The 15436-nt window shown below is 40.9% G+C and overlaps 2 protein-coding genes across 7 annotated transcripts in view; both read right to left on the minus strand.

Moving 5' to 3' along the window:
- CARD19 (caspase recruitment domain family member 19) overlaps nucleotides 1-2936 on the minus strand; it is a 36833-nt gene extending 33897 nt beyond the window's left edge. For 2 of the 6 annotated variants that reach the window (XR_014522477.1, XM_083489441.1), the window contains exon 1: nucleotides 2446-2739. Coding sequence is in view for 3 of the 6 variants with exons in the window: in XM_083489441.1 (XP_083345567.1) it covers nucleotides 2446-2461 (16 nt within the window). In the remaining 3 variants the exon portion in view is untranslated. Of the gene's footprint in view, nucleotides 1-2445 lie in introns of all 6 variants that reach the window. The other 4 variants (XR_014522478.1, XM_083489443.1, XR_014522480.1 and 1 more) reach the window with 3 other exon arrangements.
- Nucleotides 2937-9750: 6814 nt separating this feature from the next.
- Nucleotides 9751-15436, minus strand: part of SUSD3 (sushi domain containing 3) — a 50196-nt gene continuing 44510 nt past the window's right edge. Inside the window, exon 5 of the mRNA XM_083489431.1 lies at nucleotides 9751-10462. Within this exon, the coding sequence (XP_083345557.1) occupies nucleotides 10246-10462 (217 nt within the window). The 3' untranslated portion in view covers nucleotides 9751-10245. The remainder of the gene's footprint in view (nucleotides 10463-15436) is intronic.

Raw genomic sequence — 15436 nt, forward strand, 5'->3', positions numbered from 1 at the left:
CAGAAATCACACTGATCCAACGCTCTAATTTCCCATCCTGGGCATCTGATTAGCACTGTCATAATTAGATCAACATTAAATATGAAGCTAAATATTATTTTAACTACATAAAATTGACCTGTTGCTGACGTGATTGACAACCTACAGCTCAGACCTCAGGATAATAAAATCAGCTGTTTCATCAGAAACTAGGCATCTATATCTTCTCACCTGGGAGTAAGTCCAATGGAATTCAGTGGGACTTCCCTCTGAGCAAAGAATTGTTCTATAAGTCTGCTAGGGAGTGCAACGTATTTGTCTCAGGGTTGGAAAGCGATTTGTGATCATGAGGGATGCATAACTTGGTAAGGAATGATTAACATTTGCTCGTCATTCTTCAAAATGAGTCCTCTGCATAAACTAACCAAATGAACCACCCTGGTGTGAGTCCTTTCAGCTGAGAAATCCTCAGAGGTTGTAAGCTTCTGAGAACCCTAAACCATTAGGATGTGCAGCAGAAACTATTGAAGGCCCAGCAACCAATTTGGGGGCCAAGCCACATACGTTTCTTGCGTTTCTTTGCCAAGCCAAACAACTTTCCAGCTTATGACTGCCAGGTGTATGTACCCAAGCATGGGCATAGCCAGGATTTTTGTTAGGGGTGGCTGGACTTTGGGGATGGGGGCAGAATCAATGGGATTGGTCAGTTAAGTATTTCTATTGTTTTACATGATGGGGAGGCAGCTGCCCCCCTTGGCTATGGCCATGTCCCCAAATGTTTAGAGATGTGCTTCTCTTCTTTTACACCTCAATTGTTCTCGGCAGAGAACTCTGAATGTTCCTGAGCTGGCTTAGAGTTGTGATTTGAATATTGGGTTGCCATGCCCAAACACAACACGGACAATTACATCACACCGGCAATGTTTTCATACTCATTCTCAGCGTGATGCTTGAATTGTTGCACATTAAAATAATCGGTCCATTTTGTGCTAAGTTTTTAACTAACCCCTGGATAAACATGGTTGCCACACGTGATTTGAACCACCACCCTCCCATCAGCCACAGTCAAAGCATCAGGAGGGCACAAGGTTGAGGAACGCTGCCCTCATTTCAATCATGAATCGTTTTTTAATATGCATAAAATGAAAGGAAATATAGGTAAAGATCAGAGCCTGAACTAATCGGAAGCTCTCCTCACTTGGCATAACTGGCCATGGGAGCAATACCAGGCATGTTGTTTCGGATAGAATGAGTTGGGTGGAGTTCAGAAATTGAAACGGCAATCGGAGTTGCATTAGATATTAACCCAGGCAACAACCTTAGAAACAAATAACCCTCTGTTGTGCCTGCATTTCACAGCCATTCTTAGATCAACATGGTAGGGCGTTGCCTTATGGCTTATGCAGTCCTCATGCTGAGCTCTCACTGTCTCTGATGCACCAGCAGGGATGAGGAGAAGCAGTGGGAAAGTATTGTTGGGAAGAGTGTGATTCATAGATTTTTGAGTTTTTATCTACTGGTGAAAATGCTTTTGCTGGGGGGTGGAAGCAGTACAGTGTGATGCTACTGCTAGTTCTGCAACCCAGATGTATTGTCAAAAGGTCTAGAAGCAAGGAATTACAAACACTCAAGGGACCCCATTTAGTAGCCAATGTTGACCATCATTATACTAGCAACCAAGGAGTTGTTGCAAACTAATCATGTCAATCCATGTCCTGGTGAACTGATAAGGTGGCTAATGTGGAATAGGAACCAAGAGCAACATCTAAAGCAGCCTTAGTATAGCAGATTATGTAAGAGGACCCTTAAAGTTTGCCATCACTAAGGAACTGTGCATCACCCCCCCCCCAATAAATCCTCCATTTTACAGAAAGGTCTGTGGAAAGTGCTTTTTTTGGGGGGGTACAGTTGTACTTCCAAGCTGGAAGGAAAACACTAATCTAAATAATTTTGAAAGCAAGCCCACAGCCATCACATGATAATATTGGTCACAGTAGCAATTCTGGAAGAATGTGCGTCTATTTTTGATCCGCAAATAAAATTATCAGTGTGGAAACCTTTCCCTTCAAGCATAATGTTTCATTGCAAGTCCTTGTGATGTGCTAAATATATACTAAAATATTATGTTGCCAGGTGTGGAAAACAAAAGCAGAAAGCTTTATACTGCAGAACAAGTCCCAAAATATTATTTTTAGTTGAAAAGGGTTAGCAGACCATATGACTACTATTTTCCTATCATCGCTGTACAGACAGATTCTTTGTTAAAGATAATGAACAGGAAGAATGACATATCCCAGCAATAAGAATGCAAAAGACATTCACACAAAAGGGCAGGCACTCCCTATTTTCCCCAAAGTCATTTACAGCTGCTCTTGTTTTCAAAGCAAGGCTTTTTGTCTTGTCTTTTTAAAAATCCCACCTCTTTATGAACATAAGCTTTAGGAAAAATAATTCTGTATGACTTACATTTTCTGAAGAGCATTGTCCATGGGTTTGGCAGCTTTTCCTGCTATGGCTGAAAGAAATCCATGAAATCGGCCAAGTTGAAAATCTGTCCCCTTACTGAAGTTGCTGTCAGGAACGGAAGTTCAGTGACGACTTCGGGAGGGCGAAAAGCGAAAGTAAAATCTGAGAGCCAACTTAAGGCTTTGGCCAGCAGAGGTCTTCATTCCGCCCTTGGAAAATAAATGGATGCCGACTCTGTAAACGGTTCACAACGGAAGAAAATGGTCACTGTGACCCAATAACATTTGTCCTTTAATATCAAGCAGTGAGGCTTTTGCAGTTTTAAAAACACTTGAGTAAAGCTATTAAATATGTATGCACACAATCGCTTCTATTGAACTTCTCCAGCCTGTTCCAACACTTGCTTCTGCAAAAGCTGCCTTAAGTGCTTAAAATGGGATGTGCCAACAGGTGTACTGGCACACACTGTAACAAAACATTGCATACTTCCCACAGAAGTTTTGTGTTCCTGGCAGAAACGTTTTAAAAAACGACTGAAACCTTTTTACAAATTTTCCATAGCATAGTTCCAGGTATCTAAATAGCAGGACTACAATGTTTAATGTAACAGATTAATCAGTTTTAAAACTATTAATAAAAAATGAACATACTCCCAAGAATGATATTTTTGTTCCAAAACATCCCAGTGATTAGAGGTTCCTCAATGTTTAAAGATTGGCAAAAAACTCTTTCGAAATTTATATGGCAAGGGAAAAGACCGAGAATTAGATTCAAATTACTTACAGATTGGAAAGAAAGAGGGGGATTCTCGGTACCTAATCTGAAATTATACTTTGAGGCCTCCTGCCTCTGCTGGATCAGAGATTGGATTAATTTGGAAGACACCGATCTGTTAGACTTAGAAGGCTTCAACAACAGATTCGGTTGGCATGCCTATTTGTGGCTAAATAAAGAAAAGGTACATAAAGGTTTTTCAAACCACATTATTAGAGGGCCACTATATGAAGTTTGGGAGAAAAATAAAAAACTTCTGGAATGGAAAACACCCTGGTGGTTATCTCCCATTGATATTTTAACAACCAAAAAAGCAAATATGGAAGGAGAAAGACTGACATATGAAGACCTACTGATAAGATCAGAGAGTGGATGGAAATTGAGAACATATGAGGAGTTGAAAGACAAATTAACAGGCTGGCTGCAATTTCATCAAATAAACGCAGTATGGAAGGAAGACAAAAAAGTAGGGATAAACGAGAAATAATCTAAATTCCAGATAGAAATAGTTGAAGGTAAATCCAAGTTATTATCTAAAATGTATAACATATTAGATTGGGACACTAAAGATGAAGAAATAAAGGAGGTCATGACAAAATGGGCAATGGACTTGGGATACAATATAGAATATGATAAGTGGTTGAAATTATGGACTAGTGGAATGAAATTCACGGCATGTGTCTTACTCAGAGAAAATTTGGAAAAAATGATGTATAGGTGGTACATCACACCGGCAAAACTAGGGAAAATGTACAAAACAGGAAATAAGGCTTGCTGGAAGTGTAAAATCAAAGAAGGCAATTTCTACCATATGTGGTGGACCTGCAAAATAATGAAGAAGTTCTGGGAACTTATTTATAATGAGTTAAAAAAATATTTAAATATACCTTCCCTAAAAGACCAGAGGCCTTCTTACTAGGAATAATTGGGGATGAAATAAAAAAAGAAGATAAGACATTATTCCAATATGCCACAGCTGCCGCTAGAATATTAATTGCACAAAATTGGAAAAGTCCAAATACCCCAACGATCAGAGATTGGCAAACAAAATTATATGAATATGTTGATTTAGCAAAAATGACACAAAAAATCAGAAACCAAAAAAATACAAAGTTTATTAGTGACTGGAATAAATTTATGGTATACATTGAAGGAAACTATAGAGACCTAAAAACTATAGCAGGTTTGATATAAGTCTTACAACGCGTAAACCATTAACAATTAATAGCTGCAGAAAAAAGAAAGAATTTTTATTAAGAAGCCCGAAATCGGGAGGGAAGGAGGTCAATGGGTGTGTAGAGGAAAGGTTTAAATATCTAAAGATATAAAGATTCAAGGAAGAAGACAAAGAACTGTAATAGATGTTATTTTTGTGCTATGTATGGATATTTCTTTTGAACTTGTTGATTTGTGTTTTTTTCTTTTGGTTTTTTTAAGAGAAACTCAATAAAAGGAAATTAAAAAATAAAAATAAAACTATTAATCAACCTAAAAGGTGCCCCAAATTAATAACTGCAGTTTTTTTTTTAAAAAACTATATATTTAATACTTTTAAAAAATGAAGGTGGCAAGCACCATATTATTGAGCTTGCTGCTTTTTTCTCTTATGCTGGAAGAAACATCTCTTCTCAGAATATCTCAGCCATGACTCATAGACACAGAATCTTAAAGTTGGAAGGTACACGAATCCTGCCCACAGTCTCAAACACCAACCTTCTGGTTAACAGCCAGATGCCCTGATCCACTACGCCACTGGGAAGGTCTAAGCATCTAAGCTTGAAAAAGTACACTTCTTGCTTCAGAAATCATGTTTACCCATATGCAAGTTCAATGAATAGATTAACCATGAAACTCATATGAATGATTAAATGCATTACTTATTCCTGAGGTGGGAAGGCTCTGGCCCACAGCCTAATTAGGTCTAGCATCAGACCCCTCATGTGATAGTACCCCTTTGTAGGTCTGGTAAAACCACAGTGTCCAATTAACCCATAAATGCATACAAACCAGAACTACCTTAGATAATAATGGGCCATCCAGGGTAAAAGCTACCTAGGTAGCCTAATTGTACCCCAGAGGCCATTGCCCTACAGAATCAAAGATTGTAGAGTTGGAATGTATCCCAAGGGTCCAACCCGTTGCACACCCCCCCCCCGAATCTGGCCAGAGAGCACTAGTGGTGTTGAAGGTGGGCCAGTGGAAGTCCTCATTCTAGAAGTCCTCATTCTTTCAGTGCCTTTATGGACTTATTTGGGCTGCTGTTGGCTTGGCTCGCCCTGTTAGGACCAACAGAAAGCCAGTAACATCTTGTACAGATTGTGTAGTGGGAGTTCAGAGATGGGGACTTCCCTGGAAGGATGGCTTGTCCAGGACTGAATGCTCTTTTGTGCTGCCACTGCAAAAGTGAACCCACAGGAGCTGCCTGCCGAAGTTCATTAGATGGTAAACACTGGAAGAGATTAATTTAATGAACAGGTTCTCTTTATGTGTTGGCTTAATACTCTCCACTGCTCTCAACTTTCTCAGGCACTTCTTTCTGATGATACGTAATTTTTACATGAGCAATAAAGCAAGTTCCGGGGTGGGGGTAGCTATCACAAACAAAGCATATTCGCAGGCATCGCCAAATGATCTGAGTGCAGTTTATTTATATAGCTGTAACTATGCAGTTAATAGTACCAGATTGTTTAAATAAATTACAGTGTTCTAATATTGTCACTTCTGTATACACACCTATTGCTTCACATTAGTCCTTATCTCTTGCTCCAGCCATTTCTTGCCCGTTCACAAGGCACACAACACATGCCCCAAACCTGTAGCAATATTGCGACTCCTGCCACCTTCATTCTGGGTTTTTTCATCCTACTTTTATGATAACTTTTATGGTGACTTGCATTGTTCTACTACTATGGCTTTCCATGTGAACCAGCTGGTCACTATTACTGCTATTGTTATAGGTTTTTGGGAGGATGGGATCCACCTAAACCCAAGAAATTAATAAATGGTAAGATTTTGACCATTTGGGAAAAGATGGGAGAAATTCTAGCTGCAGAGGAATTCCTGGGCTAGCCTATGCAGAGTGACCTGTCCAAGCTAGAACCATTAAGAAACAATACAGGTTATTGAGGGCCATTGGCAATTCAAGAGAACTGTCCTTCCCCTCCCCCCCGCCCGCCCTGAAGTGTAAACAGAGATGGGATTTGGAAGGTTGCCAGGGTAACTGGGCATGATGTCATAGGAAGAGTTTGGGGCCTTTGGCAGCTGAGAGAAGCCCAGAACCATTTTGGCAGGCTGGCTGAAGGTAAGTAGGGAGAGGGATGCCTTGGACTCCACCTGCTGCACTGCTGTGGGGAACAAGCCCCTCTTGAGATGGCCATGTAGTAAGATCTGGACTCCCTCCATCTAGATTCAGGTGTAAATATGTGAATAAATCATATTTTTAAAAGCTACTATAGCCTCCTCTGCATTCTCAGTTCTCCAAAGAAGCACAGACACTGGTTGGGGGTCAAGACCCCTGGAATCCCGTGGACAAGTGGCCTGTTACACTATAATCTATCATTGGTGTGCATAGATTTGATCCTGCAGAGCTGGTTCTACACCACTCTCATCTCGGCACAGCCAGATTTAGGGCAGTGAGGGCAGTTCTCATGCACAGAATATAATAAAATTAGTAGTAGTAGTAGTACCTGCTCAAAGTTGGGGGTGGGGTGCACCCAATTTTGTCCTCGCTCAGGGCAACACATTGCCAAAGCGCCCCCCCCCCAACTTCCCATCTTCAACCTTTAACTTTGAGGATGGAAGGTGGGAGTGAATTTGTAGGTATGAGGTTTATGTTCCATTTTACTCTCAACAACTGGACAGTCCTCCTCAGTTTTGTTTAATGCTACTTCTCAATGCCATGTAGATATCCGTGCTTAATCTGAACCTTCCCTGAACCTTCCGTTTTAACTGGGTGTGAAGCTACACTTGTGATTATGGGAGGAATGTGATTGCTCTAGCAGTACGGGTTTTCCGTAAACAGTTGGTGGGGAGGGAGAACCTCAGACTCTCCAGTCAGGACCCTGTTACCCCAAGTGCCATTGCGTGTGGGCTTCTCCTCCTCCTCCCAGTTGTTTATGGGGCCTAGTCTCTTCTCTTTCTATTAACTCCCATTGGAAAAGGGCACTCTCCCCATAAACCTGCAGGCAGAAGGGAGAAGATGCTGTACCTCAAAAACAGCTGGGGTGGGATTTTCTTCCCCATACAAGTTAAAGTAGAGATTGCACTCTCCATTAACTTGCATTAACTGTCAGTGCACATAGGTTTTTTAAAGGTGTCCTTTCAAGCACCACCTGATCCCCACGTGACTTAAGGCCCTCCTCCTTTTTAGTGCCCTCTGAATGCATTATAAGCAAGGCTGATGCCGTGTAGTACGCTGTGCCCCATGAGCGGCGATTCATTTGTGCAAAACAGCAGCACAGCAATACCTCTGCCACAAATGAAAGGGGCTTCATGTGGACCATACCTTACCTTTTCTGTATCGGTTCAGCCAACGAGTCATTTCCGTTTTGAATTTCCCATCTAGAAGTATAATGTGTTATAAGCATCCCTGTAGCTTCCCCCTCTCTGTTCATCACTCTGTCTTCAAGGTCCTGTGGAAGAGCCATTCGATGAGCAAAAACCCATCACAAACACTTCCCCTCCCATGGTTTCCAGCAATTGGTTTTCTCTTCCCATCATGGCTGTCCAGATGCCCGAGAGAAGCCTATAAGCAGAGCCTGAACACAGCAGCACTCTCCCCTTCTGCGGTTTCCAGAAACTGGTGTTGAGAAGTACAGTGCCTCTAGCAGTGAAGGGAGAACATATCCATCAGGGTTAGGAGCCACTGATAATCTCTTCTTTCACAAATTTGTCTAATCCTCTTTTAAAGCCCTCCAAGATGGTGGCCAGCAATGTCTCCAAAGCTTAATTATGCAGTGTGTGAATAAATACCTACTTTTGTCTATACCGGTATTTGCATCCCTGAGCCCCCTAAATGAGTCCATTTGAATACAGATAACATAATGCCTGAATTATTTTGAGCATCTGATGAAAGCTTTTGTTCACCAAAGGCTTTCAAGGGTTTGAGTTTATGAATAAGCTTTCATTCTATCCGAAGTGATTGCAGCTTTTCGTCTGATGTTTTAGTTTGATTTTTGCCTTCAAACTGTTGTTTTGTTTTAATTGTATGCCAACTGCCTTGGTAAAGGTAAGATAAAGGACCCCTGGATAGTTAAGCCCAGTCAAAGGCAATTATGGGGTGTGGTGCTCATCTCACTTTCAGGCCAAGGATCCGAGTGTTTGTCCACAGACAGCTTTCTGGGTCATGTGGCCAGCATGACTAAACCGCTTCTGGCACAACGGGACACTGTGATGGAAACCAGAGCACACGGAAACAGCGTTTACCTTCCCCCTGTAGCAGTATTTATTTATCTACTTGCACTGGCATGCTTTCGAACTGCTAGGTTGGCAGGAGCTGGGACAGAGCAATGGGAGCTCACCCCGTTGCGGGGATTCGAACCGCCGACCTTCCGATCAGCAAGCCCAAGAGGCTCAGTGGTTTAGACCACAGTGCCACCCGTGTCCCCAGCTGCCTTGGACAGCCATATGTGGGAAAGGCAGAATGGAAATCTTTTAAATAAATGGATGCTGTCAGAGCTGCTTCCAGATCCTAGCTCACAGAGGATCACGCTAGCCAGCGATGATTTAGTAAAAGTCTTTATTGAGTTACAGTTTCCATTCTCAAGCTGCTGCGTGCAACTCTACGTCTTATGGGTTAGACCGGCGAAGCTCCGTCTGAGTCTCCGCCCCTTGTACACCAACTTAATATCCTAGCCTTACTCCACCTTTTCCGCCTGACTGTTCTTCTCTGGGTCCCTCTGCCCCCCGGGGTCTCTTCCTTCCGGGATTCTTCTGACGCCGACCCCCCGGACCCTCCTGTCTCCTTGCGCCGGGCTTTAGGACCTGGCTCCCTTTCCGGGCTGCTTACTGCGCCACCTTCCTGTGCATTTGAACTTGGCGCGCGCGCCCAATCTTCCACTTTCCGTCTGACCGTTTCTTCGCCCCCCGATGGAGGTGTGGCCACTCCTGATTCGTGCCCTCCCTCCTGTTGTGAGCTGCCAGCGCTTGATACCTGACGCCCTTCCTCTCCCCTGCTCTCTGTTGGTGACGCTGGTCCCGATTTCCAACTGCTCCCCTCTGAGCCCCCTCTGGCCCTTTCTTCCTGGGGTGTCCCCCTAGGCTCCCCCCTTGCCCTGGCCACTGGTGCTCCTTTCTGTGAATCTTCTGATTCACTGGAAAGACTCGGAGATCTCGGGTCGTCGTCATCACTCATCTTTTCTTCTGCCTCCTCCCCCTCGCTCTCTGTTTCCTCCCTTGCCCTTGCCTCTGCTCCTGAACCCCTGACAGATGCCTTTAATATGGGCTAGCTGAGGTATGAGAAACTAAAAATAAAAGTTAGAAATGGAAGGTTTCCTCAGAATCTGAGCAATGAAATCACAGCTAAATTTGACATTTTTTTCTTAATTAAAAATCTTTATTATAATCCCCTCATATTTATTGTGAAAAAATACATTTCATGTATTATCTGATATGCTTATAAAAACAGGATAAAATAAATTCGCAGTCATGTGCATTTGTCCTTGTTGCTGCCAAAAACCTTCACAGGCAGCAAAAGCACAAACTGTTAAGAACAGAGATACAGAAACATATACCGGATATACGTGTTTCCTTGTTTTCATGATAGGATCACCTTCTTTTTGGGAAAGCAAATTGCTGTTAAATTCTGAGATGTACTGTTTAATTTAAAAACAAAAAAACAGAATGTATTTTCAAATAACATTTGTCAGATCTGTTAAATCTGTCGATATTCTGACGTTTATTGTAACTGATACATGGGAACAATGCAGTGATTCATTTCTATACAGTGTTTTAAGGCACATTCAGCAGGTATCTCTATTCACATTTGGCTTTGGTCCAGCAAATCCTTCGTTGCGTTTATGAGACTGCCTATCCAGGTAAATGAGTATCCATTGTCCCCTGCGGGTCCTTTTCATGCCCATAGACCTCGACAACATGTATCGTACTTATGGTATGTATGGCAACGTTATGCCCCGGTCCCAGCTGTCTACCAAGTGCACTGCTGGGTTTGGCTGGTTTGCTGTGTAAATCGTTTTCTCCAAAACAGCTGGTCTCTGTGATGCCTCCAGCCCATTCGTCATGGAAGCTAGAAAAGAAAAGAAACCTTTTAAAAATTTAGATAAAACTATAGCCTTGATATAGTACTGTCATTGGATTTCTCTCTCCCCCCCCCCCCGCCACCACAGTAAAGAAGTTGTCAATAAATAGCAGAGCAGATAAAAATCTAGAATACCCAATAAATATAGCACGCCTCGCCCAGGTCTGCCAACCACAAGATAGGGAGTTGTCCCTTCCTTGGGAGGTTCGGTTACCTCCCTCACTGTTTAGATTTGCTTATCATATCTATACATAATTTTTATTAAGTTTTCTGTTTTACAATTTAAAATACTCATATTACATCCTTTAGATGTCAATGATTTCCCTTCTCCTTTTTCCCTGGTTCATTTTACATATCATAAATCCCTGAACATTTTACAAAAACTATACCACTCAGTATTCCATTATTGCATCCATCAAAACTTGTTTACACTGTTGAACTTATCTTAATGCTGCCAGCGTTTTCAGCTGTATACAATTATTTACCATATATTCAATAAACGTTGTCCAATCTTCTTTAAACGTATGTTCTTCCTGGTCTCTTATTCTATATGTTAAGTCTGCAAGTTGTGCATATTCTGTCAACTTAAGTTGCAATTTTTCTTTAGTTGGGACCTCGCTTGTTTTCCATTTTGGGGCTAACAAAACACGGGCCACAGTAGAAGTATACATAAATAACCTTTTTTAAATTAAAAAAGGGGGGGATTTGCTTATTCATTCTGTCTACAGCAGATCTTACCAGCTTGCTTATACATTTATTTATAACATTCCTAGATCTTGTATTTCCACCTTGTGGCACTCTTCCTAGATCAGGTCTGGGGACCCTTTTTCAGTCTGAGGCCTTATTCAGTTCTGGGCACTGGGTGGTAGCGGGAACCACACCCCAGTGGTGGGAGGTGCCAGAGGCAAAAATGAGTAGAGCAACTAAATTTTACCTCCGTACAGGTAAAATTTTACATCTTTGCATTGTTTCTACGCATACCTCTGTATCCTCCATCCCAGCAAGCAAGAGACATTCTCAGAGTTCAAGGACACATTCCAGCCAGGCAAAAACCACGCAAGGAAGGGCAAAGCAAGGTAGTGAGGAATGTGACCTGAGGAGAAGCCTGTAGGCTACATAGGGAGGTCTGGAGGACCATGTGTGGCCTATGGGCCTGAAATTTCCCACTCCTGTTCTAAATGGAGATTTTATAAGTTTCTGCACAGATGGACAGTACACCTTTAAAAAAAAAACACGTGCTTTTATGGCAGACAATTTGATGCCTTCATAAAAGCTCAACGTATTTTTAAGATAATAAAGTCGTACCTTGGTTTTCAAACAGAATGGGTTCCGACAGTCTGTTCGACTTCTGAAACATTTGGAAACCAAGGCACAGCTTCCGATTGGCTGCAGGAGTGTCCTGCAGCCAATCGGAAATTGCGCCAGATATTCGGCTTCCAAGGCAAAGTTCGCAAACCAGAACACCTGCTTCCGGGTTTGTGGCATTCAAGTTCCAAGTTGTTCGTGAACTAAGCTGTTCAAAAACCAAGGTACGACTGTACTAGACAAATACAAGTCTTTAATAATAATATTAATATTAATATTAATAATAATAATAATAGGTGATTCATGTAGGCTACTGGAACCATATTAGAGATCCCTGAAGCTATTTCTCAGAAGAGACATCCACTTTTTTCTCATATTAGCTTAGCACAGCCAAAGAGGAAATCAATATATTTCAACAGGAAGTACTGTAGAGGTGTGCAGATTGCTTAACAACTGCCGTTCAAGGGCAACACATTGTAAAATACATGGTTCAAAAGCAAGTACTTTGAGAAGCCACAGAAAAATCAAAGGATAAAGATTTTCCAATCAAACGTTGGAAACCGACATCCAACACAAAATGTTATTGACTTAATTTTTGACTTATAGGAATCAGCTTTGGAGGAGGGGGAAGGCTACAGCAGTTACAGGTAACATTTTCCTTTATCCTATATGTTGTCAAAGGCACGTGCTTCCCCTATTGTGTCATATACAGAATTCAATTTTCTTCAGGTAATAATACAAGTGGTTGCAGGTCAAAAGCCAAAGTGATATAACGACAAGGGAGGAAAGGAGGCAGGAAGATAAAGATTACTTCAGGGGAAAGGTGTGGTTGCTTTCTGCATTTATATCTGATTGCTAGATACCAGGTGACACATAAAAACTACTTTTATTTTCAAGGCCTCTGTCAGGAGGAGGGTTTTAAAAAAAGAAAAAACCCTTCCAGATAGAAGCATTTTTTTTAAAAAAAAGTTACGTTCTCTTTATACTACAGTTGCTTTCCAACTTCTATAATTGATCCCAGAGTGATAGTGTTCTCTGAAGCTTTGTGTTCAAGAGTCTTTTGGAGAGTGTCAAAGAAAACAAATGATATCTGGATAAACGATGCCCTTTGCATGTGGCTAGATAGTGTGCAAATGCCACCAAGGACTAGATATGAAAGCCTTGATAAATTAGAATGGACTCAAATAACAACAATCTGACTCAGTATGATTTGTCCACTGCAGGTATAGATGCTGGAAGTTGTGGGAGAGGAGCGAGACAGGAACGTGTTTTCACAAATTTTGACCCCACCACATACATGCAAAATCTTGTTTCCCTCAGCCATATCATTGGTTCCTTTTACTGTCAACTCTTTATAGCAATCGCAACGTAGTGTACAATTATATTATATGCACTTGCATTCTGTTGAAATCAAGTGCCTGGTTCTGCTCAGCGTCTAAAGGAAATTGTCTGGCCAAATTCTTCACTTGCATCAACATATAAAATCCTAGTAACAATTTCACCTGTTAGAGGTTAAGAGACTCCCCTGTCATCATGGGCCCTGATTCTGCTGAAGAGATAAGCAACTAGTTGTGCATTAATGTCTGGTGCCCAAGTTGCACATCCCCACTGGTAACAAAAAGGAAATGTCTCCACTGTGCTTGAAGCGGTATGAGGCTCATGGGATTAATGGCACTTGTAGAGGGAATGTGAACATGTGATAAGATTTGGGGGTAACATGAGAGAGATCATGAAATGGCAGGCTGGAAGGACTCATATTCCAGCTCTTTAAAGAGAGGTGCATGTATGGGATATTGTGAAATATTGCCACATCTGGTGACTTTCATAAAACAGGGCATCCTTTTATCTTCCATCAGAAGGATAGTTTCTGTGTTCATAGACCACCACAAGCTTGTATGAAAAGGAAATCTAGGATTTCTTTTAAAATGCCCATGGACACTAAGAGGGTGGAAGTGCTATATTATTTGCACTCTTTGGCCACTTCTATCTGAATGATCATTGTTCATTCTTCTCAACACTGATAAGTCTATTTGGTTTTTAAAAATGCATTTCTCCAATTCATTAGTGTTCTGATGAGAATCCACATGAACACCCATATCAGCAAATGCATGCAGAAGGTTGCATTCATAAGCAGATCTGTCTTGCTGGATCAGCGGGAGGCTGTCTTATTTTGTTGTTGTGTGCAGCTTTGATCTCAGTTTGCATCCCTCCATTCATTATACAACAGATAGGAAAAGACAAGTGATCACCAGTTGAGTTCAGAAGAATCAACTTAATTCCCCTTTGTGTTCTTCCTAATGATAATAATGCGAACAGGACTTGCAATAAGACTTCAGCACTGTAACACATAACAAGTATGCTCTTCTGTTTCCTGATTGACATTGGAAATTGCTTTGCACTGGAATTTCTTCTGAAAGGTGGTGGGTAGAAATTTTTGCTTGTGTTACAATGCACAACATTTTGGTGGGAATAATGGTAAGAGAAAATTTAATGAAAATGATTTATAGGTGGTACATGACACCAGTTAAGCTTCAAAAAATCTACCATTTGCCCGATAATAAATGTTGGAAATGTAACGAGACTGAAGGTACATTCTTTCACCTTTGGTGGACGTGTCCAAGGATTAAGGCATTCTGGGAGATGATTTATAATGAAATGAAAAAGCTATTTAAATATACCTTCCTTAAGAAACCAGAGGCCTTTCTCCTGGGCATGGTCGGCCAATTGGTGTTAAAGAAGGATAGAACTTTTTTTATGTATGCAACAACAGCAGCAAGAATACTCATTGCGAAATATTGGAAGACACAAGATCTACCCACCAGGGAAGAATGGCAGATGAAGTTGATGGACTACATGGAATAGGCGGAAATGACTGGCAGAATCCGAGACCAGGGAGAAGAGTCGGTGGAAGAAGACTGGAAAAAGTTTAAAGACTATTTACAGAAATATTGTAAAATTAATGAATGTTAGAAAGATGTTGGAATGAAGTTATATGGCTTTAGTAGAAATGTTATAAGGAATTAAGTATAAATAGATTATCAGAGCATTAAAGGGAAAAATAAGGTTAGAATGTGTTAAGACAATTATAGGATAGAAAACAGAGGAAGATGGAAAGGAATTGCTGAAACAATTAATAGAAGTGGAATACAAAAAGGGAGGTGAGAGGAGGTCGTGGAAATTAGTGAAAGAAAGATAAGATATTGAAATTGGACTGTGTTTTAAATGGTTTTTGTTTTGTTTTGTTAGTTGCATGTTAGTGTTTTGCAGGGTTTTTTTGGATTGTATTGTATTGTATTGTATTATTGTATGTTTTTTCTTTTTTGGTTTTTTGTAGTGTTGTGTTCAATTTGTTGGAAAACTAATAAATATTATTATATGTATAAAAAAAAGGGAATTTAACTGGGACTAAGCCCTGTTTTGTGGAATCATCAGGTTAAAAAGAAATCCCCTTGCCTTCTAGGAACACCAAGTAGCATCAAGCCTTAAAGGGCACCAGAGGGGGAAAAAACCTTCTGAACACAGAGGAAAAAAGAGAATTTTGATATTTGATGATAAAAAACAAAATTTTAAATGCAGCTGAACTTTCTAAAGTTAACTTTCCAATCTTTTCCCTTACAGTACACCATCTTGAAAAATACATTTGACCCTATTTCACAA

This window comes from Podarcis liolepis (genome assembly GCF_965112155.1).
Source record: "Podarcis liolepis genome assembly, chromosome: 2".
Lineage (NCBI taxonomy): Eukaryota > Metazoa > Chordata > Lepidosauria > Squamata > Lacertidae > Podarcis > Podarcis liolepis.